This window comes from Ictalurus punctatus, chromosome 15 (genome assembly GCF_001660625.3).
Source record: "Ictalurus punctatus breed USDA103 chromosome 15, Coco_2.0, whole genome shotgun sequence".
Taxonomy (NCBI): domain Eukaryota; kingdom Metazoa; phylum Chordata; class Actinopteri; order Siluriformes; family Ictaluridae; genus Ictalurus; species Ictalurus punctatus.
The window spans coordinates 17,127,020-17,142,874 of NC_030430.2; the positions used below are offsets into that span (position 1 = coordinate 17,127,020).

The 15,855-nt window shown below is 39.1% G+C and overlaps 1 protein-coding gene across 2 annotated transcripts; it reads left to right on the forward strand.

Annotated features, from left to right (window-relative positions):
* The first annotated feature begins 2,114 nt into the window (after positions 1-2,114).
* Positions 2,115-13,065, forward strand: eno1a (enolase 1a, (alpha)). Of its 2 annotated transcripts, none has more exons than XM_017487826.2 (12): positions 2,115-2,255; positions 4,236-4,330; positions 6,932-7,027; positions 7,692-7,750; positions 8,634-8,703; positions 8,862-8,995; positions 9,107-9,329; positions 10,568-10,765; positions 11,536-11,737; positions 11,865-11,973; positions 12,060-12,118; positions 12,644-13,065. In XM_017487826.2, exons 2-12 carry the CDS (start codon positions 4,246-4,248, stop codon positions 12,705-12,707), a joined length of 1,299 nt encoding a protein of 432 aa, XP_017343315.1. In that variant the 5' UTR covers positions 2,115-2,255; positions 4,236-4,245; the 3' UTR covers positions 12,708-13,065. The 2 variants fall into 2 exon arrangements, with proteins under 2 accessions (XP_017343315.1, XP_017343314.1); XM_017487825.2 differs by lacking the exon at positions 7,692-7,750 and adding an exon at positions 8,002-8,060 and having other exon boundaries at positions 2,116-2,255.
* The last annotated feature ends 2,790 nt before the right edge of the window (positions 13,066-15,855 follow it).

Sequence of the window (15,855 nt, forward strand, 5' to 3'; positions counted from 1 at the left end):
GGGTTTTATATAATATAGGTGCTATATTTTAAGATATAGTATATTTTGCGATGAAAAATGAAAGAACAGTAAGTTTAAAGTGTACATACAGGTGCATCTCAAAAAAATTAGAATATTGTGGAAAAGTATTTTTTTTTCCGTAATGTAATTCAAAAAGTGGAACTTTCATATATTCTAGATTCATTACACATAAAGTGAAATATTTAAAGTCTGTTTAGTTTTAATCTTGATGACTACGGCTTACAGCTCATGGAAATCAAAAATCCAGTATCTCAGAATATTAGAATAAAGAATTTATAATATAGAAATGTCGACCTTCTGAAAAGTATGCTAATTTATGCACTCAGTACTTAGTCTGGGCTTTAATCCTTTTGCAGGAATTTCTGCATCAATGGGGCATGGCACGGTGGCAATCAGCCTGTGGCACTGCTGAGGTGTTATGGAAGCCCAGGTTGCTTTGATAGCGGCCTTCAGCTTGTCTGTATTGTTGAGTCTGGAGTCTCTCGTAGATTCTTTATGGGGTTCAGGTCAGGAGAGTTGGCCTGCCAGTCAAGCACAGCAATACCATGGTCAGCAAACCAGTTACTAGTAGTTTTGGCACTGTGGGCAGGTGCCAAGTGCTGCTGGAAAAGGAAATCAGCATCTCCATAAAACTCGTCAGCAGATGGAAGCAAGCGCTCTAAAATCTCCTGGTAGACACTACATTGATTCTTGACTTGAGAAAACACAGTGGACCAACACCAGCAGATGACATGGCACCCCAAATCATCACTGACTGTGGAAACTTTACACTGGACCTCAAGCAACTTGGATTCTGTGCCTCTCCACTCTTCCTCCAGACTCTGAGACCTTGATTTTAAATTAACTGCAACATTTACTTTCATCTGAAAATTGATTGTGGTTGTGTGTACTGAACCAGACTGATAGATTAAAGACTCAGTGAACCTTTGCATGTGTTTTGAGTTAATGAGCTGATTAGAGCTCTTCTCAGGGCGACATTTCTGTATTATAAATTCTTTATTCTAATATTTTGAGATACTGAACTTTTTATTTCCTTGTGCTGTAAGCCATAATCATCAAGATTAAAACAAAACAAAGTTTGAAATATTTCACTATGTGTGTAATTAATATAGAATATATGAAAGTTCCACTTTTTGAATTAAATTACGGGGAATATATGAACTTTTCCACGATATTCAATTTTTTTTTTTTTTAGATGCACCTGTAATCAAGCAAGCAGGAAAATGTTGGAAGGAACTACCACAAGTAATGCTGTTCTTCTATTAGACACCAGGTGCCGTACTTACAGAGTCATTCTCTCTCAAGGTCAAACACTGATTCACACACTGCGTCAGTGGCGGCCATAGGCGATGCTTGGTTTTGCACAGCATCACTAAAGCATGCACAGAACACACTCACGAGTCTGTTATCTAAAAGATGCCGTTGTGTATGAGGATACAAGACTGGAAAGATTGTGTTTCTGAAACAATAATGATTTATTTGGATTCCAGTTTTTAAAATGTGGAAGATGAGTGTATAGTGGTATTAATTCGTATGAATAATTGTCATGATTTATTAGTGAGTCAAATGCCTTTTATTTAATAATTAGAGATTATATTTGTCTACAAACATTATTATCGTTTAACATCCCCTTTTAAATATATATATATATATATATATATATATATATATATATATATATATATATATATATATATATATATATTTGTGTGTGTGTGTGTGTGTGTGTGTGTGTGTGTGTGTGTGTTATATTATTATATACAGTTATTATATACAGTTCATATGGTTGGAAAATTCCTCATGGTTCTGGATCCGGATGCACTGACTAACCCCATGTGACGCATTCAGTCTGTAGCTGATGCTCGGCACGTAGGCTGCTGGGAAACGCCTACATCAGACACCTAATATGAAAACTGATTTGATTTAATTCCCCTACAAAAAATGCTTTGTATCAACGTTTATCTAGTTATTCGGTTAAATTGAACCACCAAGACCCTCTTTTTCCTGAATATACCTAATGATGATGAAAGTTGTGATTGATGGGAACGTGCGCTTGTTCAAGCACGAGCGTGCCACGTGGTACCAATGTAGCCAATCACGCGCTGCACACGCTGCTTCCTGATCCCCCCCCCGTTCAGGGTTATCACTGCGCAGCTCTGTGACTGTTCGCCTTCTCTGCTTCTGCTGCGGAGAGTGAAGTGACCAGACTGCTGTCCTTGCACACAGCTAGCTAGGTGAGGTCAAATTTAAACATATTCCTACAAACACTGCTGTTTTTCTAATGTTCCCATCGAGGTTGAACCGATGCAGGTTAGATTGGACAGGTTTAACCTTCGTGACAGGATGTTTGCAGATGTTTAGCACGCTAGCTATCAAAGTTATCCAGAATTCTAATATTAATTTAACGTTGAGCTAGTTAGAGTTGGGATTTTAATCCTGCAGTAGAGTTAAAGTTAGACTTGTATTTGATGGTATGTGCTATTTTAGGGCGCATGTCGGTTTATGGCCGCTCTCGGAGGAGTGAGGCTTCAGCTGCGCTTGTCATGGAGTGACTGATTTTTGCTGTTTTTTTTTTTTTTTCTTTACCCTTGAAATAAAAACTGGTAGAGCTGGATTGTAAATGTCGGTCTTCATGTTGAGTGTTGGGTCTGTGTCTACGACAGAAGCGTATTTTGCCTTGCAACTCAAGCGGCCTAACTTTTCCAATCCGCTATCTACTTGTACTAAATGCTTTAATAAAAAAAGGGTACCGGCGATGACGTCAGAACCTGACCGTTGAGCCTGGGTTAGCATGTAAATTACATTGCTTTCTCTGCTGGTTTTGTGACCGTCACCTGTTGAGTTTTGCGAGTGGAACACTTGTTTAATATCATGCCTGTCATGTTAAACAGGAAGAAATGAACTCCAGGAAGTCTGTTTTATTTCCTTTTGCCTGTGTCCTGTATGTAATTTCACTGTTAATGCTATAAACGTTTACTTGTCAGTGCAGCGCGCACGCGCATGTGCTGCTGTCCATCTTGTCTGTGGACTCAGCCTGGTGTTTTGTGGCCAATGGCAAGTTTTCACTGACATTTAAGGCCACAAGATTTTCTATTGGTCCAACTAAAGCGCGTGTAGTTACTGTGAATGTATTTGTTGTCCCTTAAGTGGTATGTATTCATTAAAAAATAAAGTTAACAGGGCCTTCCTTTACTATGATTCTCTAGTGTGATGTGACTGAAGTATGTGTCATTTCAGTATGAAAATCTGCTTGTAGTGTAATGTTGCTGTATGTGTTGCTTTAGTATAGCTTTATTTTTCTGATCTGTGAGCTCTAGTTGTGAATTTGGTATGAATTCTTCTGAAAGTGGAAAGTTAGTAATCCTGTTGCTGGTGACGCACAATTTGGCACAGTTCTTGGAAATTCATGCTCCAGATCACTAAGGTTTGTGTCTTTTTATTTAGGGTTTAAATAACGCAGTGTTGATCAATGCAGATCAGTTCAGCATGCTGTTATTTGTGAATTGATGCTGGTTTGGTGTCCATCTGCATATATTATTGTGGAGAGCCATTACTGTGCTGAATGATGGTGGATGATTTTACCAAATTATAACTCCAGGGTCTTTGGTTAGATCCTGAGTTTGTGTTCTCCTCATGGCCATGTGGGTTTCCTCTGGGTTTTCCAGCTTCCTCCCATTGACCATGTTGGCAGTAGGTTGATTTGACTTATACATGTAAATGTGTGTGCATGGTGCCCTGTGATGGACAGGCATCCCATCCCGGGTGTTTTCCCACCTCACACACACTGTTCCTAGGAAAAGCTCCAGATCCAAGGTTTAATGAAAGTGAGTGAGAGATCCATGCCAGTTTGCTAAGCATTGGATGTCTTGCTGGAAGGGTCGAGTAGAGGCTCTGCAAATGACTCTTAACTTATGGTTTCCCCTTAAAAGAGCATTTGCATGCTGATGCAATTCAGGAGAAGTGTAGCTTTATTCATTCAGTCCTGTGGTGACTGCTGTTTTTTTTTTTAAACAGAGAATGAATCAGATGTTTGTGCTTTCAGGGGTTCCCCCCCTAAGACCTTCTTCCAGAAATGTCTTGCATGTAAAAAGTAATTCATCACGTGTTGCACTTCTTTAAGTTATCGTTGTGAATTGTGTGCTGCAATGGGGATTTTATTTCTCTAATTTTTTACTTATTTCTCTTCTTCCACCACCCCCCCCTTCCCTCCCCAGATCCTGCAACATGTCTATCCTGAAGATCCATGCTCGTGAGATTTTTGACTCTCGTGGAAACCCCACAGTTGAGGTTGATCTCTACACTAAGAAAGGTAATGGTTTCCATTACTTTTGTCATGTTTGCAGAAAGTTAGCTCATCCCAATATATAACACATAGTACATACTCATTATTCATTCAGAGTGTTCCCTCAGACTCTGAATGATGGGGTGTCAGAAGTTGCTAAGCAAAATGTGGTAAATACAGGCCGGGAGTTTCTGAATGAGTGCGCCATTGAGTTGCTTTCTCCGTGATCAGTCTCCCATGAACTGTCCAGTAGACTAGAAAAAACAGTTCAAGTGGTAGATGAATATAAATAGTGGTTGTAATGTACAGGCTGGATTGCATCTCACTGTAAAATGAAATGGAAGGCACTGAGGTTAAGAGCATCTGTCAAGTGACTAAATGGAAATAAATACCACATAGCTGTGAGTAGTTGCCTTTTGCTTACTATACCTCATGTGTATATACACAAAGAAATCATTTTGCAAAGTCCTTTAGACTTTGAACCACTATGCAGTTTTAAGTTATCAGCTTTTTAATGCATGGTTCATAACAATGCAGCAGTTTAGCTCCTAACATATGACCTGATTGTTAATGAAGCTCAGTGAATAATGATTTGAATTTTGGGCCTCCAAGATATCAAATGGTTCGGGTAGATTTCCAGAATGTACTGAGCTGAGGGACAGCCCCTCTCTGCAATCTGAGTGCAGCTTTAATCATCTGCACTCACAGCTATTTTTGGTAAGTTGCTGTAGTGTATACTGTAGCCTCACTCACACCAAGGTTTTCCAGTTTAATGCCATCAGAATTGTTTCCTAAATAAGTCCAACTCTGTCACACCTTATGTCAATATTTTTGCAGTAATCAAGCAAGGTTGAGGCAGTAGAAATATGCCAAGGGCAAGCATCTTGTTGTTCTCTGTACACTAGTTGTGGCACAGTCACCTTCATGGCCAGTGTATGGTAGCCCATTGAAAGTGTATGCAGTTGCACATCAGAAACTTTCATGCTGTAAGATTTTATTTATCTCTTTTATATGGGGGGCATGTGCTGCCAGAAACTGCAATGTCCTCTGACTGTGATGAGCTGCTCAACTATCACATACACACCAGTGTTGTAGTCTGTAGGAATTCCAGAGTGATGTAAATGGAGCAAATTTGTCATGGATTTCTCACCTGTTGTCACTGTCCTCAAATCTCATGAATGATGCTGAATGCAGCTTAAAATATTGGCCTCCCACTGTGACTGCTGGACCAGAGAGATCTGAGTGATGGACACCAAGCCGATGGAGAACTTCCATCACAGCTTTCATCTCCTTTTCCTCAACTTATTTCCACGTGCTTGGATCTCTACCTTTTAGACACCATTATACATTCTAGCATATACTGGTTAGTATCATCAATGAAACATAAATGCCTCACTTTCAGCCAGCACCAGTTTTGCCTTGCTACAAAGCCCTTATTTGCTGTGACAAATATAAGCTCTTGTCCTGCTTGAAGGAGGGGTGGCTGACTTCCAAGATTAACAAGTCCGTTTTTGCTTGTGCATGTCTCATTTGTTGGGACTTGGAAGGGCTCCTTTTGAGCAGCTTGGTCCCTACCATCATCAGGGTCCTTGGTAGAGCTCATTTCCCTGGTGCATTCAGTGCCCAGCTCATATTCATGATCTGAATCATTTGCTCCATTACTGGCAACTATGATTTATCATCAATCAACATTTTGTTCACTGATTGCATCAGATCCACCATCAAGCAGCTCTAAAATTTGATTACGTACTTGTTCTGCAGTAAGTCTTTGAGCCATGTCAAGTTTTGCAACGTTTGTCTGAGGTAATTATGATTGATCACATCATTGTTTATCAAACATTGTTATCTTGAGGAATAAAGGTGAATTGCACTCGGATGTGAAATTCAATGTTGTACAGAAAAATATACTTGCACTATAATCTGTTAGCAACAGAAAGTTGATTTTCCTGTAACAGCATGCCTGGAAGTATTTTATTTCTTCTACCACAGCATTTTACCAACACTAACAAGTCCTCAAAAAATGACATGCAGTTTTTCAGTTTAGTTATATGTAATGTTGTGAAAAGTCCATGAAACATGTCGGTTCCTGTTCTCACTTGTTGCAATAGCTATAAGCAGTCGTTTCATCAACCTTTTTCTCTCAAGTTAAGACCAAAAGCTTGCAGGTTGTCATTGTTACCCTGTTTTTCTCATGTTTTCTCTCTCCTTTTTGTTGCCGGCATTGGACAGCAGGTGATTGAGGAACGCACTGTCCATTGAGAAGTCTCTACAACTTCTAAGAAGACTTTTCATAGAAAAATGCATGCCCTTTCAGTCCTGTTACTGAGTCGCAGCAAAGCACAAATCTTTGTCCTGAAGACTTTCATGACATGTTTCAAAAACATGGCAGCAGCCTTTCTTTGTGGAGCACACATATCTTAATGATGGTGTTATTGAATCTCTTGTCTGCAGTATGTGAGTGGGTAGGGTTATGGGAAGCCCCTTATATTGAGGTCATAGAAAGCCGTTCCAGTGGTAGAGGGGAATTCTTGGGAAGTGAGTTGCCTTGGCTGGTGGGCTGTATGTGTTGATGTGACTGTAACTGAAATTATGTAAATTAAATGTAGTAATCTGTTGCTTTTCCCCAAGGTCTCTTCAGAGCTGCAGTGCCCAGCGGTGCTTCCACTGGCATCTATGAGGCCCTTGAGCTTCGTGATGAGGACAAGACGCGCTATCTGGGCAAAGGTGCGGTTAGAGTTTGTTGCAAAATGACTGACTACTCTTGATCTTTGACTCTTTAAGATTTCTTGGAGAAAATTGTATTTTGATGACACTTGGTTTACAAAAGCATGTACTGTCTAAACCCAGGGGTTCTGAAATTTAGAATCAGGACCTCTTTACCTGTTAATCATGGACCCAATCAGTATAGAATTGTTCTTGCAATTAGACACATTATTAAATTAGGCTTAAATGTGTACTGTAACATTTTTGGCTAATCATTCGAGCCAGAGAATTTTTTTTTTTTATTTTTTTTTTCTATTTTCCACTCATAGAACTAATGTAAAGCTTTTATACTTGCGAGTCCCCAGACCTCACCATGAGTCTAACCATTTAAATGTATGCTTCGGTGTATAATTTTCTACAAGTTACTTTAATTATTGCCTTATTAATGCAGAACTTCTGGCACCTTGCCACTTTAGTTTAATTGTAAACAAGTCTGCTTTGCCTCAGCCACCCACACATCACTTGTGTACTGTTTTAGATTCTTCCAGGTCTTCAGTAATGTAGATCTCATTGTTTTTTTTGTTTTGTTTTGTTTTTTTTGTTTTTTTCCCTCGTGTTTTTTTGTGTCCGCCCCCCCTCCCCTTCTTATCTCACCTGTTTTGACACGTTCCTTCTTCTTTGTCAGGGGTGAAAAGAGCTGTAAAATATGTAAATGAGTTCTTGGCCCCAGCTTTGTGTAACCAGGTAAATGAGTGTGTGCAGTAACTGATGTTAGGGTCCTCCCAGGCGAGTGTACCAGAGCATGAGTTTGTTTTTGCAACTAACCGATCACAGAAGTCCTGAGAAACATGTGAAACTGTGTGCTAAAACTCCCTCACCTGAACGCTAATAAATAATTGGGGTTGACTTCAGGGCCTGTGATCTAATGTCTAACTGTGCCAACTCTGCATGTTCCCCTCCACTCGGGTCAGTGATTGTCTGCTTGTTCCTTGCAGGTGTCTCAAAAGCTGTTGAGCATATCAATAAAACAATTGCACCTGCCCTGGTTAGCCAGGTAGGAATATTTATTATTTGACTAATGCAACGATGTGTTATTGTATATCTTATTTATTTATTTATACTTGACTCAGATGATTTAGAATAGTAATTCAGCTTTGATTTAGTGATGTATAGACCAACAGAGGTTTCATGAGAGCCATTAATTTTCTCAGGACAAGTTATACCATTCATTCCAGAACTATTGGCACCCTTCATGAAAATAAACCCAAAAAAAATGTAAAGTAAAATTAGCCTCAAGCATTTTTTAATTCAAAGTTGTTGGGTTTTTTTGGTAGTGTACTTGTTCTGCTAAATATTGATACCAGTATAATTAATATTTTGTGATTCCTGACCTAGAGAAAATGGTGACTGTGTATTTTATACAGTTACTTTTGCTCACTTCCATGAAGTGTGCCAATAATTCTGAAAGGCATGGGATTTTTATTTATTTTAAGCCGTTGTATGTTGTGAACCTGTTTTAACATTGCACCAGCATTGTGCTGACTGCATGATATTTAACCCAGCCTCATAGCCTAACACTTGCTTCCATAAGGTTTACTCTTACGACTGTCCTTTTGCTTTCAAACAGGATGTGTCCGTCGTTGAGCAGGAGAAGATTGACAAACTGATGCTTGATATGGATGGTACAGATAACAAATGTAAGCTACCCTCCCAAATGAATGTGTATCTATCCTCACTAGGAAATGTGGATTGTGCAAATTGTAAAGATCACTTGTTTCACATAGCAATGTGTAGATGTACAGCTGAACAATGTAAACTTGCTGCTTTTTAATGTGTTCCTTTTGTAAATGTTCAGCTAAATTTGGTGCAAATGCCATCCTGGGTGTGTCCCTGGCTGTGTGCAAGGCTGGTGCTGCAGAGAAGGGCGTCCCACTCTACCGCCACATTGCTGACCTTGCTGGAAATCCAGAGGTCATCCTCCCAGTGCCTGTAAGCATGCATTGTGCTCATGTCTGTGTAATCTGGCCTCATTTTTTTTCCTTTGGCATGGTGTTTGAGAGTTCTGGCACACTAATAATAAAGTCCTTTTATATTCCCAAGGCCTTCAATGTTATCAACGGCGGTTCCCACGCTGGCAACAAGCTGGCCATGCAGGAGTTCATGATCCTCCCAGTTGGAGCAAGCAACTTCAAAGAGGCCATGCGCATCGGTGCAGAGGTCTACCACAACCTGAAGAATGTCATCAAGGAGAAATACGGCAAAGATGCCACCAATGTGGGAGATGAAGGTGGCTTTGCCCCCAACATCCTGGAGAACAAAGAAGGTGAGAGGACAGAGTGGCAGTTAGAGTTATTGTGCTTCCTTCTGCAAAAAGTCTGCAGTTACATTGTTTTTCTGCTTGTGTAAGACATGATTATGAAATCTCAATTGGTGCAGAGATGCTATTGCTCTGAAATTTTTATGGTCATACAAGTCCAGAGTAATGCCTCTTGTCTTCTCTTTCCATTGGGTCATATTAATACTTTTTTAACTTTATGTTGAACATCATGAAGGTCTGTTTAAAATTAACAGTAAATTATGTAATAAGAATGTACAACACAAAAATCATAACTTTTAAACATGCTACAATCTAATGTGCCAGTTTTGTTGCACAGAAAGTTAGGAAAAGTGAACTTTTTCAATTCCAGTTCAGGTGCTAAGCAACAAAACCCAAAGCCTTTGTTCCACCCAGAATAATTATGTTGAATGAATGTTGCTTATTTGAAGTTTTAGTTCAGGTTGTCAAAGCCTGGCAATAAGCTCCCTGACTGATTATTAGGTCCCTGATTAAATCTGAATGACTGGAATATTCCACCTTATTCTCCTCCTTTGGACATGACATTTACACTTAGCAGTCGCTTTTATCCAATGCAACTTACAAATGAGGGGAAAAAATGACTACAAATACCATATTGTGTATATACAATATTTAATTGTGACTTCAGACTGCATTTATTTTTGGCTAGCACACAAACCATGGCTTTTGTTTTGTTTTTTGTTAATTATATTGCTTTTGTATTAATTGAGTAGTTTTTTTTTTGGGGGGGGGGTTACAAGTTTGCTGGATCAGGTCAGAAAGGTCCCTGCACAGTTCCACCCATAGCTGTTCCCATGTCATGTCCACACGCATGCAAGGCATAGTTTAAACCTGGGCCCTAATTTTAGAACTTTAGTACTGTAACTGGAAATTCCTTCTTTAAGTAGCAGCAGCACAGGGTTTCTGATTTCAGACCAGGCATCTGCCACAGTCAGACACCTACAGTGAGACCTCGGCTATTAAACCCTGCTGTCTCCAGACACACAGGTTTATTGTTGGGTTCTGTTAGTCGGTGCATCTGCAGAATTTCACTGTTGGTGTGCAAGAACTTTGCTCTTTTTTTAGAAGCTGTTACATTAAAGGAAAATTTCCATTTCTTAATGCAGAAATTGCAAAAGAGTGGAAAAGCAGAAGAATGCACCCATGATTGTTTTATCAGCCATTTATAAAGTTGAATAGATTTTAATTCTGTATTTGTCCCCTAGCACTTGAGCTGCTGAAGAATGCCATCAGCAAGGCTGGCTACACTGACAAGATTGTGATTGGCATGGATGTGGCAGCATCTGAATTTTACAAAGGTGGCAAATATGACCTGGACTTCAAGTCACCCGACAACCCCAGCCGTTACATCAGCCATGACCAGCTGGCTGACCTTTACAAGAGCTTTGTGAAGGATTATCCTGGTCAGTTTCTTTTAAGAATTTGTCCAAGAGTTTTTACATCATTTAAGCTGTTTGCTGAGAGCTTCAGCTATTATATGGTATAGATCAACACGATGTGTTGCAAATGTGGCAGCTCCTTTATACACTACTATAGCTACTTTAGTGTGAGGGTAGATATGCTTGATCACAATAGTCCAAATAAATTGTTAATTTTTTTTTGTAATTATGGACATTAGTCAGTGTACACTTTGGACTTAAAAACAAACTGATGTTACAGCTGTAGTGTCGCATTTAATGGGTTAATTTTTAGTAGGATAAACCCAGAAGCCATCAACTGAGCCATGATAATGCACTCTGTGATGTACGTGCCTCTGAGCACACAGCCCCCATTTAAAGTGGCCTTGGAGTTTAGAGGCTCTGTGCAATTTATATTTAACAGATGACTGCATTTTTAATCCATGCTTGATATAAAAGTTAATGCAAGCTTATTGATGGGTTGTGTTTTGGGTTTTGTTTGTGGTGTTTTTTTTTTTTCTGTTTTTTTTTTTTTTTTAATTAATTTATATTTATATAAATTATATATATATATATATATATATATATATATATATATATATATATATATATATATATATATATATAATTTATATAAATATATAATATATTAAAGTCTGCTGATTTTGCTATTCCACTAGCCCTTTTTCATAACTATTTTCAGACCATGCTTAGGCAGTTGGTGCTTTGCCCCCCCCCCCCCCCCCTAACCACATAGCTGGGTTTGTTCCCTTTAGTTGTCTCTATTGAGGATCCCTTTGACCAGGATGACTGGGAAGCCTGGTCCAAGTTCACCGCCAGCACCAGCATCCAGGTAGTGGGTGACGATCTGACTGTGACCAACCCCAAACGCATTGCTAAGGCTGTATCAGAAAAGGCCTGCAACTGCCTGCTGCTGAAGGTCAACCAGATTGGCTCTGTCACAGAGTCCCTCCAGGCGTGAGTGACCACACACACTGATGGCTTTCAGTATTGAGCTTTTCATCAGCTGGCATGCAACACACTGCACATACTGGAATGTTTGTTTGCTATAACATGTGTTCTCATCTTTCCTGCCATCACGTAGCTGCAAGCTGGCTCAGTCCAGTGGTTGGGGTGTGATGGTGAGCCACCGCTCTGGAGAGACTGAGGACACCTTCATTGCTGATTTGGTGGTTGGCCTCTGCACTGGCCAGGTGAGTGTGTGACTACAGTAAACCTATGTATTCATTTAATGAAAACCAAGAATAACCTAATTTGTCTTTTGTGTGCCTTAATTTAGATCAAGACTGGTGCCCCTTGCAGATCTGAGCGTCTAGCCAAGTACAATCAGCTGCTCAGGTACAATCATTATAGTGCTAGATCACACAGCATGTACTTCATGTATAACAAATACTCCAGAATTTTTAAATTGAACATGCATCTGTAGCATGAGTTGACCACAGTTTTGACACATTGCTGAGAGTCTGTAATGGGGGGTGAAAAAATACAAAGCCTAAGGGCAGTATTGACTTCCATCAAACATTTAATCCATGAGTATCTAAGCAACCATTAAATCACTTGGGATGAGACAAGACATGAGCTGTAATTCCCATCTCTGACAGTGGGAATAACACTTTATACAGCCTTTGCTTTTAATTTACAGCTACCTTTGATTGGGGGTATTATAAAAAAAATACCAGCTGCACATAAATATTTCACTGAAAATATTTTCTGTAGATGGTCCACACATGCTTTTGATAAGTGGATAGTAATTAGGTTAAAATGGTGGTACACTTTCCTTTTTATTAATGATGTGTATGAACTTTATTCTGACCTGGTGGAAGGTTTTGTTTATAGGTTAGTGATTAATCCTTCTCTCTGTAGGATTGAAGAGGAGCTTGGAGACAAGGCCCGCTTTGCTGGCAAGAACTTCAGGAAGCCCATCTGAAGAGCAGGCCTTTCTCAGTCCACTGCTTACCACAGTCACACTCCCACACATTAAGCCACGTTATCATTTTCCAGAGTGAAAGAGCTGGAAAGGCGTTGAAATTCAAGGTCCAATCTGTAGGCTAAGGCATCTGTTTCTGTGCCAACTGATCAGCCATCTTCCTATGCTTTGGCACCCAAATAGCACTGGTCCTTTAAAATTATCTGTATTGTGAGATGCTTCTTGTGTGTTGTACTAAGTCTGGTCTTCTCTTACTTTAGAGTCAAGTGCACTGTGTAGTGTAACTTATGTTCATCGTGTTGCTGTAGTGCTACTGTAAAGCGTGGCATAACAAATAAACTTGTGGAAGTGTTACTGAGTCAGTGTAACGTGTTGGGGTGTTCTCTTTTTGTTGTTTTTGTTTTAATTTTTCTACTTGGCTACATAAACCTCTTCATATATTATCTATTTGACCACTGGTGGAGAACCTGTGAATTGAAAAAGGATTGTTGGGCAGGAACATGAGTAGAGTGGAAGAGAATACCTCCTTGGTGCGAGTCTGGTAATAAGAGCTGCCCTCCTTCCCCAGGCAATGATGCATGAGAAACAAGTAACAAGATAACCAGACAGCATAGCAACCCTAGCATGGTATCTGATCTGTACTATTGCTTTATACTTGTGTGCTTAATCCCTTGTATTTTCATTTATATTTGTAAGAAACAACTGAACATTACTGTTCTCTGGTCTCTTTTACTTTTGTTATTGTTGGTCTAAGCAAGAAGTAATTTTGCTAAGTTTCACTATGACCAGTGTTGAGCTGGAAAGACCAAAGATAGATTGTGATCAAACCTGTGCAGGGACTGCTGTACAGGTCTGTACTGACCTCTGCTGTCATTCCAGAGTAGTGCCACAATCTGAAGCGCTTCACAGCCTGTACTTGTAGTTCTAGTTTATGTAGACTGCATATACTTTGAAGTAAAAGCACTCTGCAACCCCCGACCCTGATTAACAGATGGTATTTTTTATGTCCAGCTAATTTATGTAATGATTCCATATAAACGACTTGTGGGTTGTTGTTTTTTTGTTTGTTTGTTTTTTGTTTTTGTTTTTTTGGCTGCTGTTCTGAAGAGGATGGGCTCCCCCTGCTGACGTCTTTCTTCCTAGCTCTATCTAAGGTAGTATTTCTTTTTCCATGACACCCTTGGCTTGCCTTGGCAGTGGGTTGCATAAAACATGAAAGAATAGATAATGTGTTAAAAGTGGAGATATATATATATAATTTTTTATTATTTTTTTTTAAATATAAAGTTGCACGTTAAGTAAACAGCTTGATGAAATTAAGTAATGCCATGCTTTTATCAAAAGTAACATTACTTATTTGAAACTGTTTGGTTTTTTTTTCTATTATTATTTTAATAAAATGGCTACACGGGGGGACAATCAGTCTTTGAAATGTTTGTGGCTAAAACGATTCTGTCCCTCCTACAAGCTAGTCATACACAATATGCATTAGTAACTCAACATAGCTTGCTAATTAATACATCTGATGTAAAATATGTAAATAACCACTCTGGTAGGAATGTGTTGATAGACTGTTGGGCCAGCTTTGGGCCACCAGGCCTAACAGACGCTCAACCAGCTTTTTAAGCCACCCTGCCAACATTGATCCAGCATTAGCTAGGTTTTTCTGAAAACTCTTCTGCAAACATCAGGCTGTAGTCACTCCAAATAGATGTTGGGCTAGCATCAGTTTGCTACCTGGGCAATATTTACCATTAGCTAGAATTTGACTTGCTGCTTAGCCAGTATATTTTAGCTACTGGGTTTGATGCTAATCTAACCTGTTATTAGCAAGAAAACAAGCTAACTTAAATATAGCCAGTTAATTTAAGCAAAGTACTGAAATTTACCTCAACATATTTTTTTCAGACCTGATTAATTCATGCCTCATTTTATGCGTCTTTGCTTACTCTGTATACTGTATTTAAATATTTTACCGTGGTAGTGAAGTTCTTCACTGCAGCCTGCTGGCTTATACATCTTCAAATGCACATGGATAGTTAAAACCACACCATTAACCCCCTTGTGTAGCATGAGAAGGTCATGGCGTATGACAAATTGTCACGATCGTTGGTACTTTTTTTTTCTTCATGAGTGAACTTGATTGGATGCTAAAGTGAAGTGTAAATATAATGTGTGTTAGCCCTTTCAGTTGAGGTGTAGCATACAGTGCTGGGCTGAGTGATGGGAGAAGAAGAGACCTTTTAAGATTTATAACAAGTAGTTTAAAGATCTTAAAAGAAGAATGTAAGGAAAAATGAAGTGTTCTGTTTTAGTGAAACTTGGGTGTATAAGTTCTCCACCATTTTTAAACATGGGGAAGGGGAACAGAATCCATAACACCGCATCATTCAATGAGTGATACGTTTTAGTGTAAACATGTTGGGATGCTATAGGCTTTCAGATCACGTCAAATAATCTTTAACTTGTTTCAAAATTATCGGCACCCCCTCAATTAATATTTGGTGGTGCTCCCTCTGGAGAGAGTAACACCAGTAATTCTCTTGTAAGTTCGGAGATGTTTGTAGAGGAATGTTTGATATTTGTTTTCTGCTTTATATTCTTAGATTTGTTCATGAGGACTGTCCTGGTATTCAGTAGGGTTTAAATCCATTGCAAAGCATGTATTTTTGTATTCTTGAAATCTTTTCTGTGTTACTTTAGTTGAACAAATCTGTCTTGGCAAAAAATTACAGGTTTGAGCTCCTTTTAGAGCCACTAGCTTCAAAACAGTCCCACAGCATCAAAGATTCACAGCTATATTTTAAAGTGGGTATCAGGTGCTTTACCTTGTATGCAGTCCCCTTTTTTTTTTTTTTAGCAAACATGCCGGTTGTGTTCAGGGTCAAAAAGTTCTATTTACATGTCATCTGGCTACAACATACAGTTGTAGATTTTCTGGGTTGTTCTCTAGTATTTTGTTTGTACAAACCTTCTGAACAGCTTATTGATTTTTAAACTTGACAGTGATCATGTAAACAGTGTAAATCTCGCATCACTATCCTCTTTACTTTACACCTGGCAAATTATCAGTTGTTCTACATTGTGATTAAGGTTGATTTAAGTAACTGCTTATGTTACCTGCTCCGTGCAGGGCACCATCCATGGA

Excerpts from the sequence above, each read along its gene's own strand:
- eno1a (XM_017487826.2), top strand. The coding sequence starts at position 4,246 with ATGTCTATCCTGAAGATCCATGCTCGTGAGATTTTTGACTCTCGTGGA. Across the intron at positions 4,331-6,931 it reads TGATCTCTACACTAAGAAAG|GTCTCTTCAGAGCTGCAGTG; the intron begins GTAATGGTTTCC and ends CTTTTCCCCAAG. Across the intron at positions 7,028-7,691 it reads GACGCGCTATCTGGGCAAAG|GGGTGAAAAGAGCTGTAAAA; the intron begins GTGCGGTTAGAG and ends CTTCTTTGTCAG.